This window comes from Paramisgurnus dabryanus, chromosome 9 (assembly GCF_030506205.2).
Source record: "Paramisgurnus dabryanus chromosome 9, PD_genome_1.1, whole genome shotgun sequence".
NCBI classification, from domain to species: Eukaryota; Metazoa; Chordata; class Actinopteri; order Cypriniformes; family Cobitidae; genus Paramisgurnus; species Paramisgurnus dabryanus.
The window spans coordinates 11,787,643-11,804,921 of NC_133345.1; the positions used below are offsets into that span (position 1 = coordinate 11,787,643).

At 41.2% G+C, this 17,279-nt stretch overlaps 1 protein-coding gene across 1 annotated transcript; it reads left to right on the forward strand.

Annotated features, from left to right (window-relative positions):
- Positions 1–959: 959 nt before the first annotated feature.
- LOC135769432 (extracellular calcium-sensing receptor-like) lies at positions 960–12,267 on the forward strand. The gene is made up of 10 exons (XM_073815653.1): positions 960–1,068; positions 1,584–1,728; positions 1,806–1,931; positions 2,150–2,299; positions 9,056–9,344; positions 9,423–9,650; positions 9,954–10,097; positions 10,203–10,430; positions 11,083–11,206; positions 11,363–12,267. The coding sequence occupies exons 1-10, from the start codon at positions 960–962 to the stop codon at positions 12,265–12,267; spliced, it is 2,448 nt and encodes an 815-aa protein (XP_073671754.1).
- The last annotated feature ends 5,012 nt before the right edge of the window (positions 12,268–17,279 follow it).

Genomic DNA, 17,279 nt, shown 5'->3' on the forward strand with positions numbered 1-17,279 from the left:
TTAGGGAACCTCTATGGCTAATTTATATGGCTTAAAGACATATTGCTAAATCAGTATGTTGTTTTTCTTGTTAATTGAGTCTTTTTGGGTAGCCTATCTTATGCCTAGAATTAGTCAAGGAGGTTGATTCTTATAACTTCCTTCAAAGTTTGATCAATTGTGCATAATGACATCTGCAACAAATGCATAAAGGGTGTCAGACTCATAGATTTGCATAATTTAAAGTTCAGGTTTTAAAGCTTGGGTCAACCTGTGGCACAGCTTTAAAGCTGAAATTTATAAAATCTATCAGAGGTCCAAAATGTCATTAAAACACACCAGTGGCTTTGTTGTCTTCAGGATTAAACACCTTACCCCTCGAACCCCCCTCCCAACAGAGCCCCCCACAAAACAAATCCCAATTTAAACACCTGTACATATGTTTATACTATATATATTCTCATTATTTTTTAACACATCTATAGTTAAGCGCTAGCACAGAGTTAGACCCTTTTGACTCCACAGAGAAACAGCAACACGTGCAGCATGACATCACTTTGTTGCAGAGATGCTACAGAAGTGCTCTGTTTGTTCACAGAGTTGGTGAATGTTAAAATAAGGTGAATTAAATAAAAAATAAGGAACATCCTTGATCTGTTTTTTCGCTCTTCTTTATTCTTTTTTATGTATTATAGAAGTATCGGATCGGGACTCAGTATCGGTAGATATTCAAAATCAAATGACTGGGACTCTAGGGCAAAAAACACTGATCGGTACATCCCTACCCAAGAGGGTATAGAGGGCAGGCGAGGTGGATTTAATCTCCTCGCTCCTCTTATAAACCTAATGATCAGGTCATGCTGACAGACTGACCTGCCTTCTATGACACCCTTTATGCATTTGTTGCACATGTCATTATGCACAATTGATCAAACTTCGAAGGAAGTTATAAGAATCAACCTCCTTGACTAATTCTCATAATGAGTGGACATGGCAGTGATGTATACTTTAATTGTGGAGGGAAAGAGTGTTCCCTTCCTGAGAAAAAAGGGCCTTTCCTCAGGGGAATCCGCCAGTTGAGCATGCCAGGTATGTGAATGGCACGAGGCAATCTCAGATGCATTTGACTCTAAAAGAAGAGATGGCAGGTGAGTTGCAACAACAGCACAGACCACACTGATGGTTGATATATACAACAGCCGCAGTGTTGTCTATACAGACTAGGACATCTTTGCCTCATAGCTTGCTTTTGAGCCGGTCGTGAGAAAGATACACTGTCCACAGCTCAAGGCAATTTATATGTCAATGCAGCTGGGGTGCCGTCCACACTCCTGAAACTGCATGTGTCACAGGTGACGGTTTGTAAGGGCGGAACCAAAAGCGTGGAAGACGATGGTTCCGCCCGGACGCTTTATTCTGAACACCGGAATTCCGGGGTTTCCCCGAAGACGAAATCAAGCCTGATTTCACCCAGGTGGGGGTAATTTACACAGCGGTTGCTGATAGGCTGATGAGGAGAAGAGGTAGAGAATATAAAGACCTTTGAAGACATCAAACGGGGTGCTTGTGGTGTACTTTGTATACGCTGTGTTGCTGCTTTGCAGACGGACTATGCTGGCTTGATCGTTCCCCTGGGGAAGAGAGAAAGGCACAGTCAGCTAGCGAAGGAATACTGGGAGACTTCATTCGTGAGAGAGCGGACACAGAGCATTCAACAGTGCAGATATTAGAAATCATTGACAACGAAGAGTGAGTCACAGCTGTAATACTTATCTGTATATTACTTGAAAGAGGAGTTGCGGGTGTGTGTTTTCCTTGTGTTTGAGGTCCCTGGCCCCACTGGAGAGGGGAGCGTGGGCGAGCCGCGGGGTGACCGGAAACACGGACGAAGCAATTGGTAGGAAGCACCGTTCTCCAATCGAGCAGTGGCCCTGTGGAAAAAGGAAGCGCAGGTGAGCCAGAGGAGTGATAAACAACACGCCGGGCCTGTGAATAACATCTCACTCTCATCGGTGGTCTAGCTATCGCCCAACTATTCTCTCGAGGGAGTCGTAGCCAGGTGGCGAGGGTGATCTAAAAACCACGTGAAGTTGTATAAGAGTGCTGTGGGTGAGTTTCACTGATTGATGGTGTTTACGTTTTACTTGCTGTGTGTATGCTGTGCTTGTAGCGCCCAAACTGCCCTAGCCTCGGACGAGTCGGGAGACGACGACATCTGTTGTGGCCTGGGTCCTATGGAGAATGAGAAAATTAAGCCCTGTGCCCCGGGTGTGTCAACGAGAGCGACGCTCCTCCAAAGAGCAGACAGTGGTGAAACCCAGTGAGTATCGTAGGAAGTGTACCGTGCGGATTGAGGGTCATAGCTGTGTGTGTACTGACCTTTCCAACAGAAGCTCGTGGTGTGCGGGGCCCCGATGAAAGTTCGCCCCAACTCGTGACCCCGGCCGTGGAAGTAGGAGGGGGAGTTCGGGAAGCGTTCGGCTCCGTGCCACTGAGCCACTAGTCCCTACAACGCCCGGACAGCTTGAGTGGATGGGCGAAGGATCACGGTGCACTGACGCTGTAGCGAAAGTCCACTGTCTGCGAGCGAACGAAGACCCTCAGTACTGTGAGTAACATACTCTGTGAAGTGAAGTTAATCTGTGCTTATAGCAAATACTTACCTGTGTTCTAACGAAGGCTCTGTGTGAACAAAGATCCCCAGTGCTGTGAGTAATATATCCTGTGAAGTGAAATTAACCTGTGCTTATAGCAAACGCTTACCTGTGTGCTAACGAAGGCTCTGTGTGAACGAAGATCCCCAGTGCTGTGAGTAAAACATCCTGTGAAGTGAAATTAACCTGTGCTTGTAGCAAACGCTTACCTGTGTGTTAACGAAGGCTCTGTGTGAACGAAGATCCCCAGTGCTGTGAGTAATATATCCTGTGAAGTGAAATTAACCTGTGCTTATAGCAAACGCTTACCTGTGTTCTAACGAAGGCTCTGTGTGAACGAAGATCCCCAGTGCTGTGAGTAATATATCCTGTGAAGTGAAAGTAACCTGTGCTTATAGCCAATGCTTAACTGTGTTTTAACGAAGGCTCTGTGTGAACGAAGATCCCCAGTGCTGTGAGTAATATATCCTGTGAAGTGAAATTAACCTGTGCTTATAGCAAATACTTACCTGTGTTCCAACGAAGGCTCTGTGTGAACGAAGACCCTCAGTACTGTGGGTAGCATACTCTGTGAAGTGAAGTTAACCCGTGCTCATAGGAAAAACTACCTGTGTTCCAACGAAGGCTCGGTGGGAACGAAGGTCTCCAGTACTGTGAGTGACATATTCCGTGGAGCGAAAACAATCTGTGCTTATAGCGATTGCTTACCATTTTTCGAAGACCCTCTGTGAGCGAAGAACCCCGGGGTTGATCCAAAGAGCCACGCAACTAAGACCTGAGGGAAAGAAAGAGAAAGAAGGGTGAGAAGAGTAGCGACCTAGAACAACGTACCACTGCATAACTTTTATTTGATTCTGCCTCCAGGAAGAAGCGGAGCGTGCCACGGATTCTCGGACCAGAGCCCCAAAAGAGCCCCTGTCCCCAGTCTTTGTCCCAAGTGGCCCTGGAGGCGAGAAGAAGACTCATTAGTTTTAAATTGCCCTTTCCCCATTCCCCCTTTCCTTTTAAATATTTAATAAAGTTTATTTTAACTGTAGTTACTCGTCTGTCTGGTCATTGGGGTGGTCTTGGGAAACTCCTCGAGGTGGAAGAGTTGAGAGGGGCGTGACCTTTAGTTATTCGGGTACGCCCCCGGCCGTGACACATGCCTGTTGTACATGGCCCCCCACCCCATAGTAGAGGCATCTGTGAATACCACAGCATGTCTGGAGATCTGTTCTAAGGGTACACCCGCCTGAAGAAATGAGGAGTCTGACCAAAAAGTAAATGTGTTTTGGCAAGCCGGTGTAACTTTCACGCGGTAGGTGCCAGCACGCTACGCCCATCTCGAGACTCAGCTGTGAAGCCAGTGCTAGAGCGGTCTCATATGGAGCAGCCTGAGTGGTGTTTTACGCCAAGGCCGCCATATGCCCAAGGAGCCTTTTTACGTTTGAACAAATTCAAGCAGTTCACTACGGACTATTCTAATACCTATACGGGAAACCGCCGCAATATATACATATATATACACAGGAATAAGTAGATTAGACAGGGACAGCTGGTGGTCGTTGGTCTGACATCGGCTGGACATCATGTTGAAAGAAAGCCAGTAGATCAGTGGTGTGATGACCTCCATGGCAGCCGGAACTGGGGGCTGTTAGTCCCATTGTCCTCGCAAAAGAGGACGAGACAGGGAAAGAAAAACAAAATCCTATTATCGTAGGGGCCGTTCATTTGAAATGCAAGTGTCACACAGTATTGTGGTTTATAATATGCTCGGTTCCAGATAGGCTAGCTATTGCGGCATAAGTATATTACCAAGATGAGTTATTGTAAGGATTTAACAAGGAAATGAACCCAAATGCAGACGTAACAAAAATAGGGATTTATTGCACAAAAAACAAGGAAAACAAAACCCACGATGGGGCAAAACAAGACAGGGAAAAACCAACATTAAACTAACACTAAACTAAGACTAAACTAGATATTAAACAAACAATAATATACTCTACATATAACAGGCTAGACTAGACTTGATACTCTTGATACTCACGGATATAAACACAGGAATACGACAAGGAATGCAACAAGACGAACGCGCACAGAACATCAAACACAAGGACAATAAATAGGGAGAACTAATGAGGGACACAGCTGAAATCAATGAAAAGTGACGAGGGACACAGCTGAAATCGGTAAAAAGTGACGAGACCCGGGAAATGCGTGGTCAGAATAATGCATTACTAAAACCATGCATCTCCCACATAAAACATGGTACTGCCAGGACCCCGAACACAAAGACTAGATTTAATTTAACACATGATCCAATTGGTTCTGACAGTTATGTAAATACTTTTTTCCAGGCACGCTAACTATTGCGGAATAAGTATATTTACTAGACAAATTATGTGAATGCTTTGTTAAAGAGAAATGTCTTTACTTTAGACTTAAATTGATCAACTGTGTCTGATTCCCGAAAGTTTTTTGGCAAATCATTCCAAAGCTTAGATGCTAAGTGGGAAAAGGAACGACCACCTTTAGATACTTTTGATACTCTAGGGATAATTAAGTAACCAGAATTTTGCAAAAGCAGGCTGCGTGACATCCCCCGAATAACAAGTGACAAAAATCTATTATTGAGGTCATAAAAGCGTGGATAAGCTTCTCTGCATCTGATGCAGACAGCATATGGCGTATTTTCAAGATATTTTTAAAATGGAAGAATGCTATGCGGCAAACATTGGAGATATGACTATCGAAGCATAGATTGCTGTCAAACATCACACCTAAGTTATTGACTGTGGAAGACGGCACCAAAGTGAAGCCATCTATGGGCAACTTGTAATTAGACATATTTAGTTTGGAGTGATTTGGTTTAATAATAAGTATCTCTGTCTTATTGAATTTAGAATAAGTTATTTGCCATCCAGTCACTTATATCGCTAATACAGTCTGTTAGCTTATTTGTCTTTGTCTTAGAAAACTGGTGGGTTTAACTAAGATGTGAGGAGATGTAAAGCTGGGTATCATCTGCATAGCAGTGAAAACTTATGTTGTGTTTCCTGATGATGTGTCCTAGAGGTAACATGTATAATGAGAACAGGATGGGACCCAGAGCTGATCCCTGCGTTACACCATATTTAACCGGGGCGTGATATGACTCTTCCTCCTTTTCCGTTAACTTTGTTTACATAAACAAAGTGATAGCGGTTGGTTTATATGCCTGCCCCTTGAATGCAAAGCGGAGAAATGGCCTGTGTCAAGGAAGAATGGAGACATGAAAGTACGCTTCCTTCAGATCTATGGCTGCAAACAAATCTTTGGGATAGATGCATTGAAAAATGCTTTACTGCAACAACATCTTGAATGGCATTTTGTGAAGAGCACAATTCAGTGAGCGCAAATCCAAGATCGGTTGTAACCCACTGCCTTTCTTGGGTACTATGAACTAAGGGCTGTAAAACCCCAACCTCGTGTCGGCTAGAGAGACCGGCTCTATCGCGTCCTTCGCCAGTAGGACTGCAATCTCTGCACGCATAACATTAGCATCTGCAACTTTCACTTAAGAGAAGAGGATCCTGGAAAATTAGTGAGGACGCATAGCCGAGTCTGATGTGCATAGAATCCAACACAATGGGCTGGGTAGCTCTAAGGGACTGTGTGAGTGGAATAAGAGGAACCCCACAGATGTACCCACAGTGGGGAAGCTGAGAGGAGGTGTTAGCTGTGGTGTGCTCTGTGGCTATTCAAAAAGGGGTGGGATGTAACACTGACCTGATTCCGCAAATGGCAAGCTGTGTCGTGAGGACGGCTGAGAAAGGCTTCTCGAATGCCCGAAACGGCCCGCTGTCGATAGAGTAGAAGGATGGCCTCAGTCTCAGTTTTTTTTATTTATTTATTTATTTTTTTTTTTTTTAATGAGTTCATCACAGTGAAGAGAGGTGTACCACTTTCTGTGGACTTCCTCTGACATTCTGGGACATTCTAGATACTTCGGAGCTGAGATATTGCCCTGTACACATGCTACTTATTCCATTCAAAAATAGGCTGTTGTTGGACATTACATTATTTCATGATAAATCATTAACATAATAGTTTAAGTGGGTTGAGCAGTACAGTGCATAGGAAACACAGTCTGATGTAATCAGGAACTTTACATATGTAATTTATTCATAAATAGGTTAAAATGGCTAAAAATGTTAAAATAGCTAAAATGGCTTGTCCAATAACAGCCTATGGAGTCTGCCTAAATAAGCTATGAATGGGATGCTGTTTTGGACTTAGAGTTTTCAGCCAATCTTGTCCGGTCGTAACTTGTCCGGTTGTCCATGGGCCAAAATAGGATACAGTCGGGATGTACAATAACAGCCTAGTTCGGTCATGTCACATACATTACGTTATTAAAATGTACAGTACAGTGCACAGGTAACACATTCTGACATAATGAGGTACTTTACATGCAAAAAAAAATCATTAATAGGCTAAAACTGACTTGTCCAGTAACATCTTATTTTCACCATGCAAAAAAGTTATGAACGGGATGCTGTTATGGACTTTTCAGGAGTTTTCAGCTGATTTTGTCCAACTGCAACTAATTTGACGGGTACAAACTAGGCTGTTGTTGGACACGATCGTACCTGGCCATGGGGTTCCATGGACCCTGAGATGGACAAATGGGTAATGTTGCTGGAAAGTATTTTGTCATAATTCATAATTCCTAATCGAGGAAAACATGTCTGACGTAATAAGGTAATTTGCATCTGTAAATTATGTATAATTTGGCTAAAATATGACTTGTCCGACAACAGCCTAGTTTGTTCACGTCAAATATATTACAGTCGGGATGTACAACAACAGCCTAGATTGGTCGCGTCAAATAAGTTACAGTCAGGATGAACAACAACAGCCTAGTTTTTCGCGTCAAATAAGTGACAGTCGGGATGATTTTTTACATTTGTATCCCAAATGTAACTTATTTGACATGGTTGATTAGGTTGCCATAGTACATTCCGACTGTAACACATTTGACGCGATCAAACTAGGCTTTTGTTGTACATCCCTACTGTAGCTAATTTGATTCGGCCAGGCTTTTGCTGGAAATGGGTTATTTTGTCATAATTTATTATTCCTATCATATTTTTTTGGTTGAACACGTACATGAAGCCATGTCTAACGTAATAAGGTAACTTGCATATGTAAATTATGTGTAGTGAACAGCGTACAGCAAATAATTCCAGACCCCTCCCCATTGCTACATTTGGACTGGATTTTGGTGGGTTAACATAAGCAAGTGTTCAGTCTATCAGATAAGGCTGCTCAGACAACTCTTTTTTATTTTAATTTTTTTAATTTTTTTTTTTTTATTAAATGAGTTCCTCACAGTGAAGAGAGGTGGACCACTTTCTGTGGACTTCCTCTGACATCAACAGCCAATTATGGTTCTGCATCAGGAAAGAGCCAAGTTGCAAACTCCTCCTTAACTAAAATGTTATAAACATTTATATATGGGCAGGTGATTAAGGAAGCAAAAGTTTTGTTTAATGGGAGAGGTCAATAGAGAATGGTAAGACTGGATGAAGCAAACATAAGACTATGGTAACTACATAACTACACTATACAACTGTTGTGACAAGAAGAAAAGTATCTCAAAATGCCTTAACCCATAAAGCTTAAATTTGGCCGAACAATCATTATATTGCTTCCCATTGCAAACCAATCTATCAGACAGAAAACTATACACATTGACATTTAGTCTGGAGCAACAAGAGCACTTTTTGGAGACAGCATACCCAATCAGAAAGCATACTTCCAGTCAGAAAAAAAAGAAGTGTCAGTATATTTAACTATATTCCAAACTTGCACACTGTTCCGCCCCTGTTTGACCTGCCTCATGCCCTCCCCTATGATGTCATTAGCCACAACAATTCATCCATAATAATTATGTGTATAAAAGTGCCGTTACTTTATCAGGTCAATTGCATTTGGCAAATGCAGCTGAACTCATCATGGGGGTGCTTATCTTTCTGTGCACACTTCTCATCCATTACCATTATGCAAAGGCAGGGAACAATCTTTGCCGAATAATGGGAGACCCCAAAAACCCACTACTGTCCAAGGATGGAGACATAACTATTGGAACTCTTATTTCAATTCACAGTAAAGAAACATTATCTTCATCTGAGTTTACAAGAAAACCTCAGCTTATATGCTCCAGGTTTGTATAATTGGAAAGTATACAGAAGAAAAAAGAAGTTAATATATTTAATAATACAAACTTAACTTTTAAATGTAAACTAAACTGTAGTATACCTATTTACAACTTAAATATTGTGCAAAATATAAACTATGTTTATTATTAAGTATTACAAATACAGATATCCTTTCACCCTTGTTTACCTGTTTAGTTAGTTCCTATTAAAGCTTCTGATTTAATGTTTTCACAGTGCAAATATAGTAGATTTACGACTGGCTCAAATCATGATCTTTGCCATTGAGGAGATTAACAGAAGTGAAAATTTGCTCCCAAATGTTTCTATCGGCTATAAAATCTTTGACACCTGTGGATCAGGACTGTCTTCTATGAGTGCAACTATGGCAGTGATGAATGGTCAGGAGTTTGCAGCAGGAGACAGATGCAATGGACAGCCTCCTATACATGCTATTATAGGGGAAACAGAGTCCTCTGCCACAGTGATTTTGTCCAGAACTACAGGACCTTTCAAAATTCCAGTGGTAAGGGATGAGAACAAGATTTTTTACACAGAATTACCTAACTGATTTTTACTATTGTCTTTGCATTTCTTTCTTCAGATAAGTCACTCATCCACGTGTGAGTGTCTCAGTAATAGGAGAGATTACCCTTCATTTTTCAGGACTATTGCTAGTGATTATCACCAGAGCAGAGCTCTTGCATACATAGTCAAACACTTTGGCTGGACTTGGGTTGGAGCTGTGAACACTGACAATGATTATGGAAACAGTGGAATGGCCATATTTCTCAATACAGCGCAGGAGGAGGGGATTTGTGTCGAGTACTCTGTGAAATTTTACAGAACAGAGCCTGAAAAACTCCTAAACGTTGTAAACATCATAAAACAAAGCACTGCAAAAGTCATTGTGGCATTTCTCACCAGTTTTGAGATGTACAATTTACTTGAACAGCTATATATTCAGAACATTACAGGCATCCAAATGATTGGTGTAGAGGCATGGATAACAGCAAAGAATTTGATCATACCAACAAGTTTTCAAGTGCTGGGAGGTTCTCTAGGGTTTGCAGTGAGAAATATTAAAATTGAAGGTTTTTTAGATTATGTAATTAAAGAATTCGGGGAAACACAGAATTACATTGAAGATGTGCCTGAGCAAAGATATACAAGCAACATCTACAAAGCAGTGTATGCTGTGGCTTATGCATTACACAATCTACTGAAATGCAAAGAACAAGAAGGTTGTGAGAAAGGCCTGACAATACAACCACAGCAGGTAAAAAACTAAGATAGAGAAAGATTTCTGTATGTATATACATGGACATACATTTAATATGTATAAATTTAACAATAATGATGTTTAAAAATCTATTTTCAATAGGTGGTTGAGGCTTTAAAAAAAGTAAATTTCACTGTAAAGTTTGGAGATCGTGTGTGGTTTGACAGCACTGGTGCTACAGTGGCCCAGTATGAAGTTGTAAACTGGCAGCAGGACTCAGATGGATCAATCCAGTTTAAAGCAGTGGGTTACTATGATGCCTCACTGCCCCCTGACCAGCGCTTTGTACTTAACACTGAAAACATAATTTGGGCTGGAGGACAGCTGGAGGTAAATGAACATAACCTAGCTGTGGTAAATGGCTTGTAATAAATGGGAGAACTAAAAGAAAATATCTAAAAATAATAATAATGCTCGCATTGTCCTATGTGAAGAGATTAAAAAGCCATTGCATTATAAAAGGATATATGATTTTACATAGGATTTTATAACAGTTCCACAGCCAAAACTATTTTTATTTGTATATCATACACTTCTAGTAAGTTTGAAAGGAAAATTGTGAAATACATCTTTACAACTCGGTGAATCAATGAAGGAAAAAAACATTAGTTATCCTGGTTAACCAAATTAAAGATGTTCTTTAAATAAGCTAAAATTTCACATTTAATAACTTCATGACATTAAGTGGCATTGTCAAGTTTAAGTTACATTTAATCATTTAAACGTAGACTTCAGGTTGCCAAATCAACAGCAAAGGGCAGTGATGAGTGAAAGGATCATCACAACTGCAAAACGCACAGAGCAGTTATGCTCAATTTCCTTAACATCACAAATAATTTGTTCCCATAAAATACATCAACACTGATTCCATACTGAGTTTCAATATTGTTTTGAATTGACATTCATTTAATACATTTATACATTTATCTAAATTCTCTACAGTCTATATAATAAACTATGTACAATGTAATTTTCCATGTAGAAGCCAAAATCTGTGTGCAGTGAGAGTTGTCCTCCAGGTACAAGGAAGGCTGCACAGAAAGGAAGACCTGTCTGCTGTTATGACTGTATTACATGTGCAGATGGAGAAATCAGTAATGAGACAGGTAAACTTCAGACCATCTCCAAGGTCAAAAGAAAACTGGCTAGTTGCTATTTTTGTGTTTTCCTTTTATTGTTTAGTCTGCAGTTTATAATCAAAGGTGTTCATACTTAAAATCATGTTTTGTCTCTAACTACAGTGATCACAACTTCCTTTCCAGATTCAAATAACTGCCAGCAGTGTCCAGGGGAATATTGGTCTAATACTGAGAACACTGAATGTGTGTTAAAGGCTGTAGAGTTTCTGTCATTCACAGAAGTTATGGGTATAGTGTTAGTCTTTTTCTCTCTGTTTGGAGTAGGAATAACTGTACTGGTGGCCATCCTGTTTTACAGTAAGAAGGACACTCCTATAGTAAAAGCCAACAACTCAGAGCTGAGCTTCCTGTTGCTCTTCTCATTGATTCTGTGTTTTCTCTGTTCACTTACTTTTATTGGTCTCCCCACTGAATGGTCCTGTATGTTGCGTCACACGGCGTTTGGGATCGTTTTTGTCCTCTGTATCTCCTGTGTTCTGGGGAAAACAATAGTGGTGTTAATGGCATTCAAGGCCACACTTCCAGGAAGTAATGTCATGAAATGGTTTGGGCCTGCACAACAGAGACTCAGTGTTTTTGCCTTTACACTTATACAAGTTCTTATCTGTGTGCTTTGGCTAATAATATCTCCTCCTTTTCCCTATAAAAATATGAAATATTATAAGGAAACAATTATTTTTGAATGCAGTCTGGGTTCTACTATTGGTTTCTCTGCTGTGTTGGGTTATATTGGTCTACTGGCAATCCTGTGCTTCATTTTAGCTTTTCTGGCTCGGACACTGCCTGATAACTTCAATGAAGCTAAATTCATCACATTCAGTATGCTCATATTCTGTGCTGTATGGATCACATTTATCCCAGCTTATGTCAGCTCTCCTGGAAAATTTACTGTAGCTGTGGAGATATTTGCTATTTTAGCCTCAAGCTTTAGTTTACTGCTTTGCATATTTGCACCTAAATGTTACATCATTCTGTTTAAGCCCGAACAAAATACAAAACAGCATTTGATGGGAAAAAACACAAACTAAGTCATTTTGAGAAATAAACTAATATGGCCATACAAACGTTGCATGTTTTTCATTATTCAAAAATCAAATGTATCATATAGTCTACAGAATATTTGGTAGGTTTTTGATAAATGTCACTGTATCAATCAAAATGGATTACATTTAGGTTAAGTATGGCATGAAAAACTGCTATTCCTATATTTATAGATTTAATGTTAATTTTACTCAGCACTGCCATTTTCTGTTGCTTTGAGAACTTTAAATATAAATTCTCATCATCAAATATAACTCTCCTATTGTTTCTTTTTTCTTTTTTAAAGAACACTTAATGTCATGAAGACATAGTTAGAAGGTCTGTTACGGTCACCACCACAACACAATCAGGGGACACAAAGGCTCTGTAAATTAGGGGTATTTATTTAAGGTTATTGTAAATAAAGCAAGGTTGGAAAATAAACCCAGCCTCAACACCTTGGCTTTCGACAGTGATTAGAATTGCGCATACAATTTTAAAACGTTAAAGATGCTCTAAGCAAATTCATGCATTTTAGGCCATAAAACATTTTTTGCTTCATACAGTAAAAATCTCCTCACTATCTGTTAGCTGCCTGTCCCTTGAACACATTGTAAAAAAACGAGGTCTCTGTAGACAGCCCAGGCTCCACAAACTGCAACAAAAAAGTGGTCAAACCTACCACCACGAAACATACAAAGTGTTCCAGACAATAAGCGACAATAAATGGTGTGGCGCTGCTTTTATATTTATTATTACATATTTTTTTTATTCTGTGTAACTGTGTATACTTGTTGTCTTATGTTGGTTATTAATTTATACTGTTGTTGATTTATACTGTGTTGAAATGTGTGGGTTATGACTGATCTTAAATTTGCGCTTGCTGAACATGCACTTCACAAAATGAAGAATGTGTACTTTCACATCTCGATTCTTTCTACACACAGGCTGTTTCTCCGCTGTGTCTTCACGAAGGTTGGGAGGGGACTCTCACTGTGTTCGCATTCTGGCTTATCTTAATGACTGGCTTATAATAATGCAATCTTATCAGAAGTTTTGCGAACACAGAGACCTAATGCTCAGGCACCTCACCTGTTTGGGTCTTCAGAAATGTCTAACAGAAATGCGTGTACAGTCAGTGCTGAATTGCTTGAATACGTTTAATGGCAAGACAGCGGCCCCATTGAAACTTTTTCAGAGGCTTCTGGGGCATATGGCAGCAGCAGCTGTGACACCAATCGTGCTGCTTTCATATAAGACCACTTCAGCGCTGGTTTTAAAACCAATTTCCAAGGAGGATCTGGCACAGTGGCCTGCACCATGTGACCATCACACTAGCGTGTTGTCGCACTTTCACTCTATGGTCAGACTATTTCTCTGGGCTGGTGTACCCCTGAAACAGATCACCAGGCATGCTGTCGTGTGCACATATGCCTCCACCATGGGGTGGGGAGCCACATACAACAGGCCTGCAGTATCAAAGGTTTGGATGGCACCCAACTGCACTGGCACATCAACTGCCTCGAGCTGTGGACTGTTGATCTTGCACTCGATCGCCTCAAAGATGATTTTCGAGGAAAGGATGTCTTAGTTTGCACCGACAACACTGCAACAGTTGCATATATCAACCACCAAGGTAGGTTGCGCTCTCGTCAACTTTCACGTCTTGACCGTCACCCCTTTCTATGGAGTCGGAAGCATTTGAGGTCCCTTTGTGCTGTTTGTGCAACTATGTGTTTCCCCCAGTGAGCCTTCTTGCACAAACACTGTGCAAAGTCAGGGAGTATGAGGAGCACATTTTCCTGGTGGCTCCTTACTGGCCCACCAGGACATAGTTCCAAGAACTCATGCTCCTCACGAACAGCCCCCCCCCCAAGGGGGGTCCCCTGAAGAAGGACCTTCTTTCAATGGGCACAATATGGCACCCACGTCCCAAACTGTGGAACCTCCACAAATGGTCTCTGAACGGGGTGCGGCGGTTCTAACTGGTTTGCCCCAAGAGGTTGCTAACACCATCACTTCAGCCCAAGCACCATCCACAAGACACACTTATGCGCTGACATGGAACTTGTTATCGGGTAGTGTTCCTCTCAGTGAGAGAACCCCCGGAGATGCCCAATCAGCAGTGTGCTTTCTTTCCTTCCACAACGGTTGTAGAGGAGACTGTCCCCCTCCACCATTAAAGTATACATTGCTGCTATTTTCATTCACCATTACCCAATAGATGGCAGGTCAGTGGGACAGCAAGACCTGGTCATTAGGTTTCTGAGAGGAGCAAGGAGATTAAATTCACCTCGACCCTCAATCTATACCCCCATGGGACCTGTCCATGGTGCTGAAAACTCTCCAGGACACTCCCTTCAAGCCTCTGCAGTCAGTATCCGAAACCGCATACTTACTGAGTAGGTACTGAGTTTCAGGTACTGAGTACTAGTGATCGACCGATATATCGGCCGGCCGATACATCGGGCCGATTTTAGCAGGTTTTAGGTGTATCGGCATCGGTCGATTCGCGGCTTGCGTTCGCCGATAGTTTTTCCCCGGCATTAATTACAGACAGGCGCCCACAGGCAGCTCTGTGTTGCTGGAGGCTGCCTGCAGCCCGTGCATTGCCCCTCCCCCCACTAGCAGAGCGGAGCGCTCAAAGACTGCTCTGGTAAGTTTTAAACTTCAAAGCATCTTTTAGCATCTTTTAACTGTTTGACTGATATATTGCCATATAGTTTGAAAGTGTTAACACGTTGCTCTATATGTGCGTGCAACCATAGCTAAGAAAGTTTGGTGGTCCTAATGGAAAACGCGAATGCCTATAAAACTGCTTGCCATTGTATTTAGGGAGCTTCAAATAGCTTTTAGGCTAACCGTATGCATACGGCAGCTGTTACGAACACTGGTCATAGGATTATATAATGCTTACGTTGTTCCGTGATTTCGTGGTATTTATAGGAGTTTTATTCAGCGACCACCAGTCTGACGTTTGGACGCGACGCGTGCTCATAATGCCGCAAGCGAACGCAGGTCATGTGATCAGCCGAACAGCTGATCATAGATGGACAGGGTGGGTTTTTAATTCTCATCTCCATAAATATATGTAGTAGTAAAAGGCTAAAAATCAATATCCATTGCTGATAGTTTCTCGTCATTGTGGAGAGCGCAGTTCATGGTTGCATACGTTTATGGTTGTTAACGCGGAGTTTCGCGGAATTTTCGTCAGCGAAAATTAGAAATTCGACACAAAGCACTTAGTTCCAAACAGTTCACACATGACTTTTATGTAACCGGAGAAGTGTTTTTTTGTAAGTTTTGTCAACATTTCCGTTCACTGGGAGCGCAGAGATACATGCCCTCTCTCATCCATGTCTCACTGCACTTCTCCCACGTGCACGCGCTCTACTATCTGACCGAAGTCCGTACACAAATCCTAATGTATTTGTTCAGTTTTATGCGTTTTAAGCACGCTGAGGCAAACTAACTATCCCTCGCATTTATTATAGGGCACTAGGGTGTGTGAGGTACAGAAGTGGGGCAATTGGCATGTTATTCAGAATTCTTAAGTTGTTTTTTGATCAGTATTGCTGTTTACATTTTCCTTGTCTTCTTATTAAAGACATTTGCTCTACAAGAGATTAAGTTAAGTGCACTAAAACTTAGACCTAAGCATTAAATAGGTTGTAAATAGTTGGTTACTTTCATGGATAAAGTAAAGTGTTCCCCTTGTTATGCTGCTTGGTTGCTGCTATTGTGTGCAATGGTGTAATTATTATTTTATTTATGTATTTTAAGCAGCACTGAATTTTCTTACTTGTTCTACCTCACATTTTCTTACTATTTGTTAAATATAGTTCAGTAAATGTTCCTTTTTTAAATTAAGAGTTGTAACATTTGGTTTTATCATTGTGTCATTTTTTTTTATATAAACTGAATGAGAAAAAGCAGTATCGGCTCCAAATATCGGCTAAAGAAAATCGGCAGCCTGTATCGGTCATCGGCTAAGGCTGATGGAAAAAAATCGGTATCGGCATCGGCACAAAAAAATCCATATCGGTCGATCCCTACTGAGTACCTACTTAACAAGCTCTAAGAATGTACGTACTTTCGCGTTAGTATGGACAACATCAGCCATGTTGACGTTATCATGTGACCTATGACGTAGTAGACTTGTCCGAGTTCATGCAGAACCACAAGAACCAACAGGAGGATGACATCACAATACCGCAAGAGTGACTCGAATATCAGACTTCTCCGTATGATTTCTGTAATCGCTCTCACGGTATGATGTCTTCCCCTTGTTTGTTCTTGCAGCGGTGCATGAACTCAAACAAACCTAATAACAGGCATGAAAACTTATGCGTTTGTATGAGGGACAGGTGCACTAACACCTGATTGCATCAGTAACTTGACAACTCTACTTTCTACAATCTCTGTCAGTGTTTGCAATGGTTGAAATGTCTGGAAAAGGAGAGGTCGGGAAGCTGCTCAAAGATCTCGCCTTTGGAGAAGTTTTATACTCGGACAAATAATGAATCATTAAGATCTCTCTAAGATATCATACCCCAAAATTACATTGCTAGCCCACCCCAAAGGTTATGCACAATGTTATATTACACATTATCTATACAGCAGTTAAGATTAACCATACTAGCGAGCGTAGTCAAAATTTAACCTATGTAAGAAGGTGCCAAATTAAGCAAATGTCAGCAGACTCCCCAGGAGTTGAAAAAAACTCCTAGAAGATAAACCATGTGGGCGAGAAGACCTAGGACAGGAAAAACCCTTGGGAGAGAGCCAGACATAGCTGATTCTATAGAGGATATATTATATAATAGGTATGATTTTTAACAATTTTATGGGAATTAAAACATAATATATATGGATATATACACAGATAAGTAGATTAGATGGGGGCAGCTGGTGGTCGTTGGTCTGACATCAGCTGGGCATCACGGTGAAGGAAGGCCAGAAGATCAGTGGCGTGATAACCTTCACGGCAGCCAGAGCTGGGTCTGTTAGTCCCATTGTC

What these genes read in the sequence shown, in the direction of transcription:
- LOC135769432 (XM_073815653.1), top strand. Translation starts at nt 960, where the DNA reads ATGAGTGGACATGGCAGTGATGTATACTTTAATTGTGGAGGGAAAGAG. An exon ending in GAAATCATTGACAACGAAGA is followed by an intron (nt 1,729 to 1,805) that starts GTGAGTCACAGC and finishes CTTGTGTTTGAG; the next exon opens with GTCCCTGGCCCCACTGGAGA. An exon ending in TGTGGAAAAAGGAAGCGCAG is followed by an intron (nt 1,932 to 2,149) that starts GTGAGCCAGAGG and finishes CTGTGCTTGTAG; the next exon opens with CGCCCAAACTGCCCTAGCCT.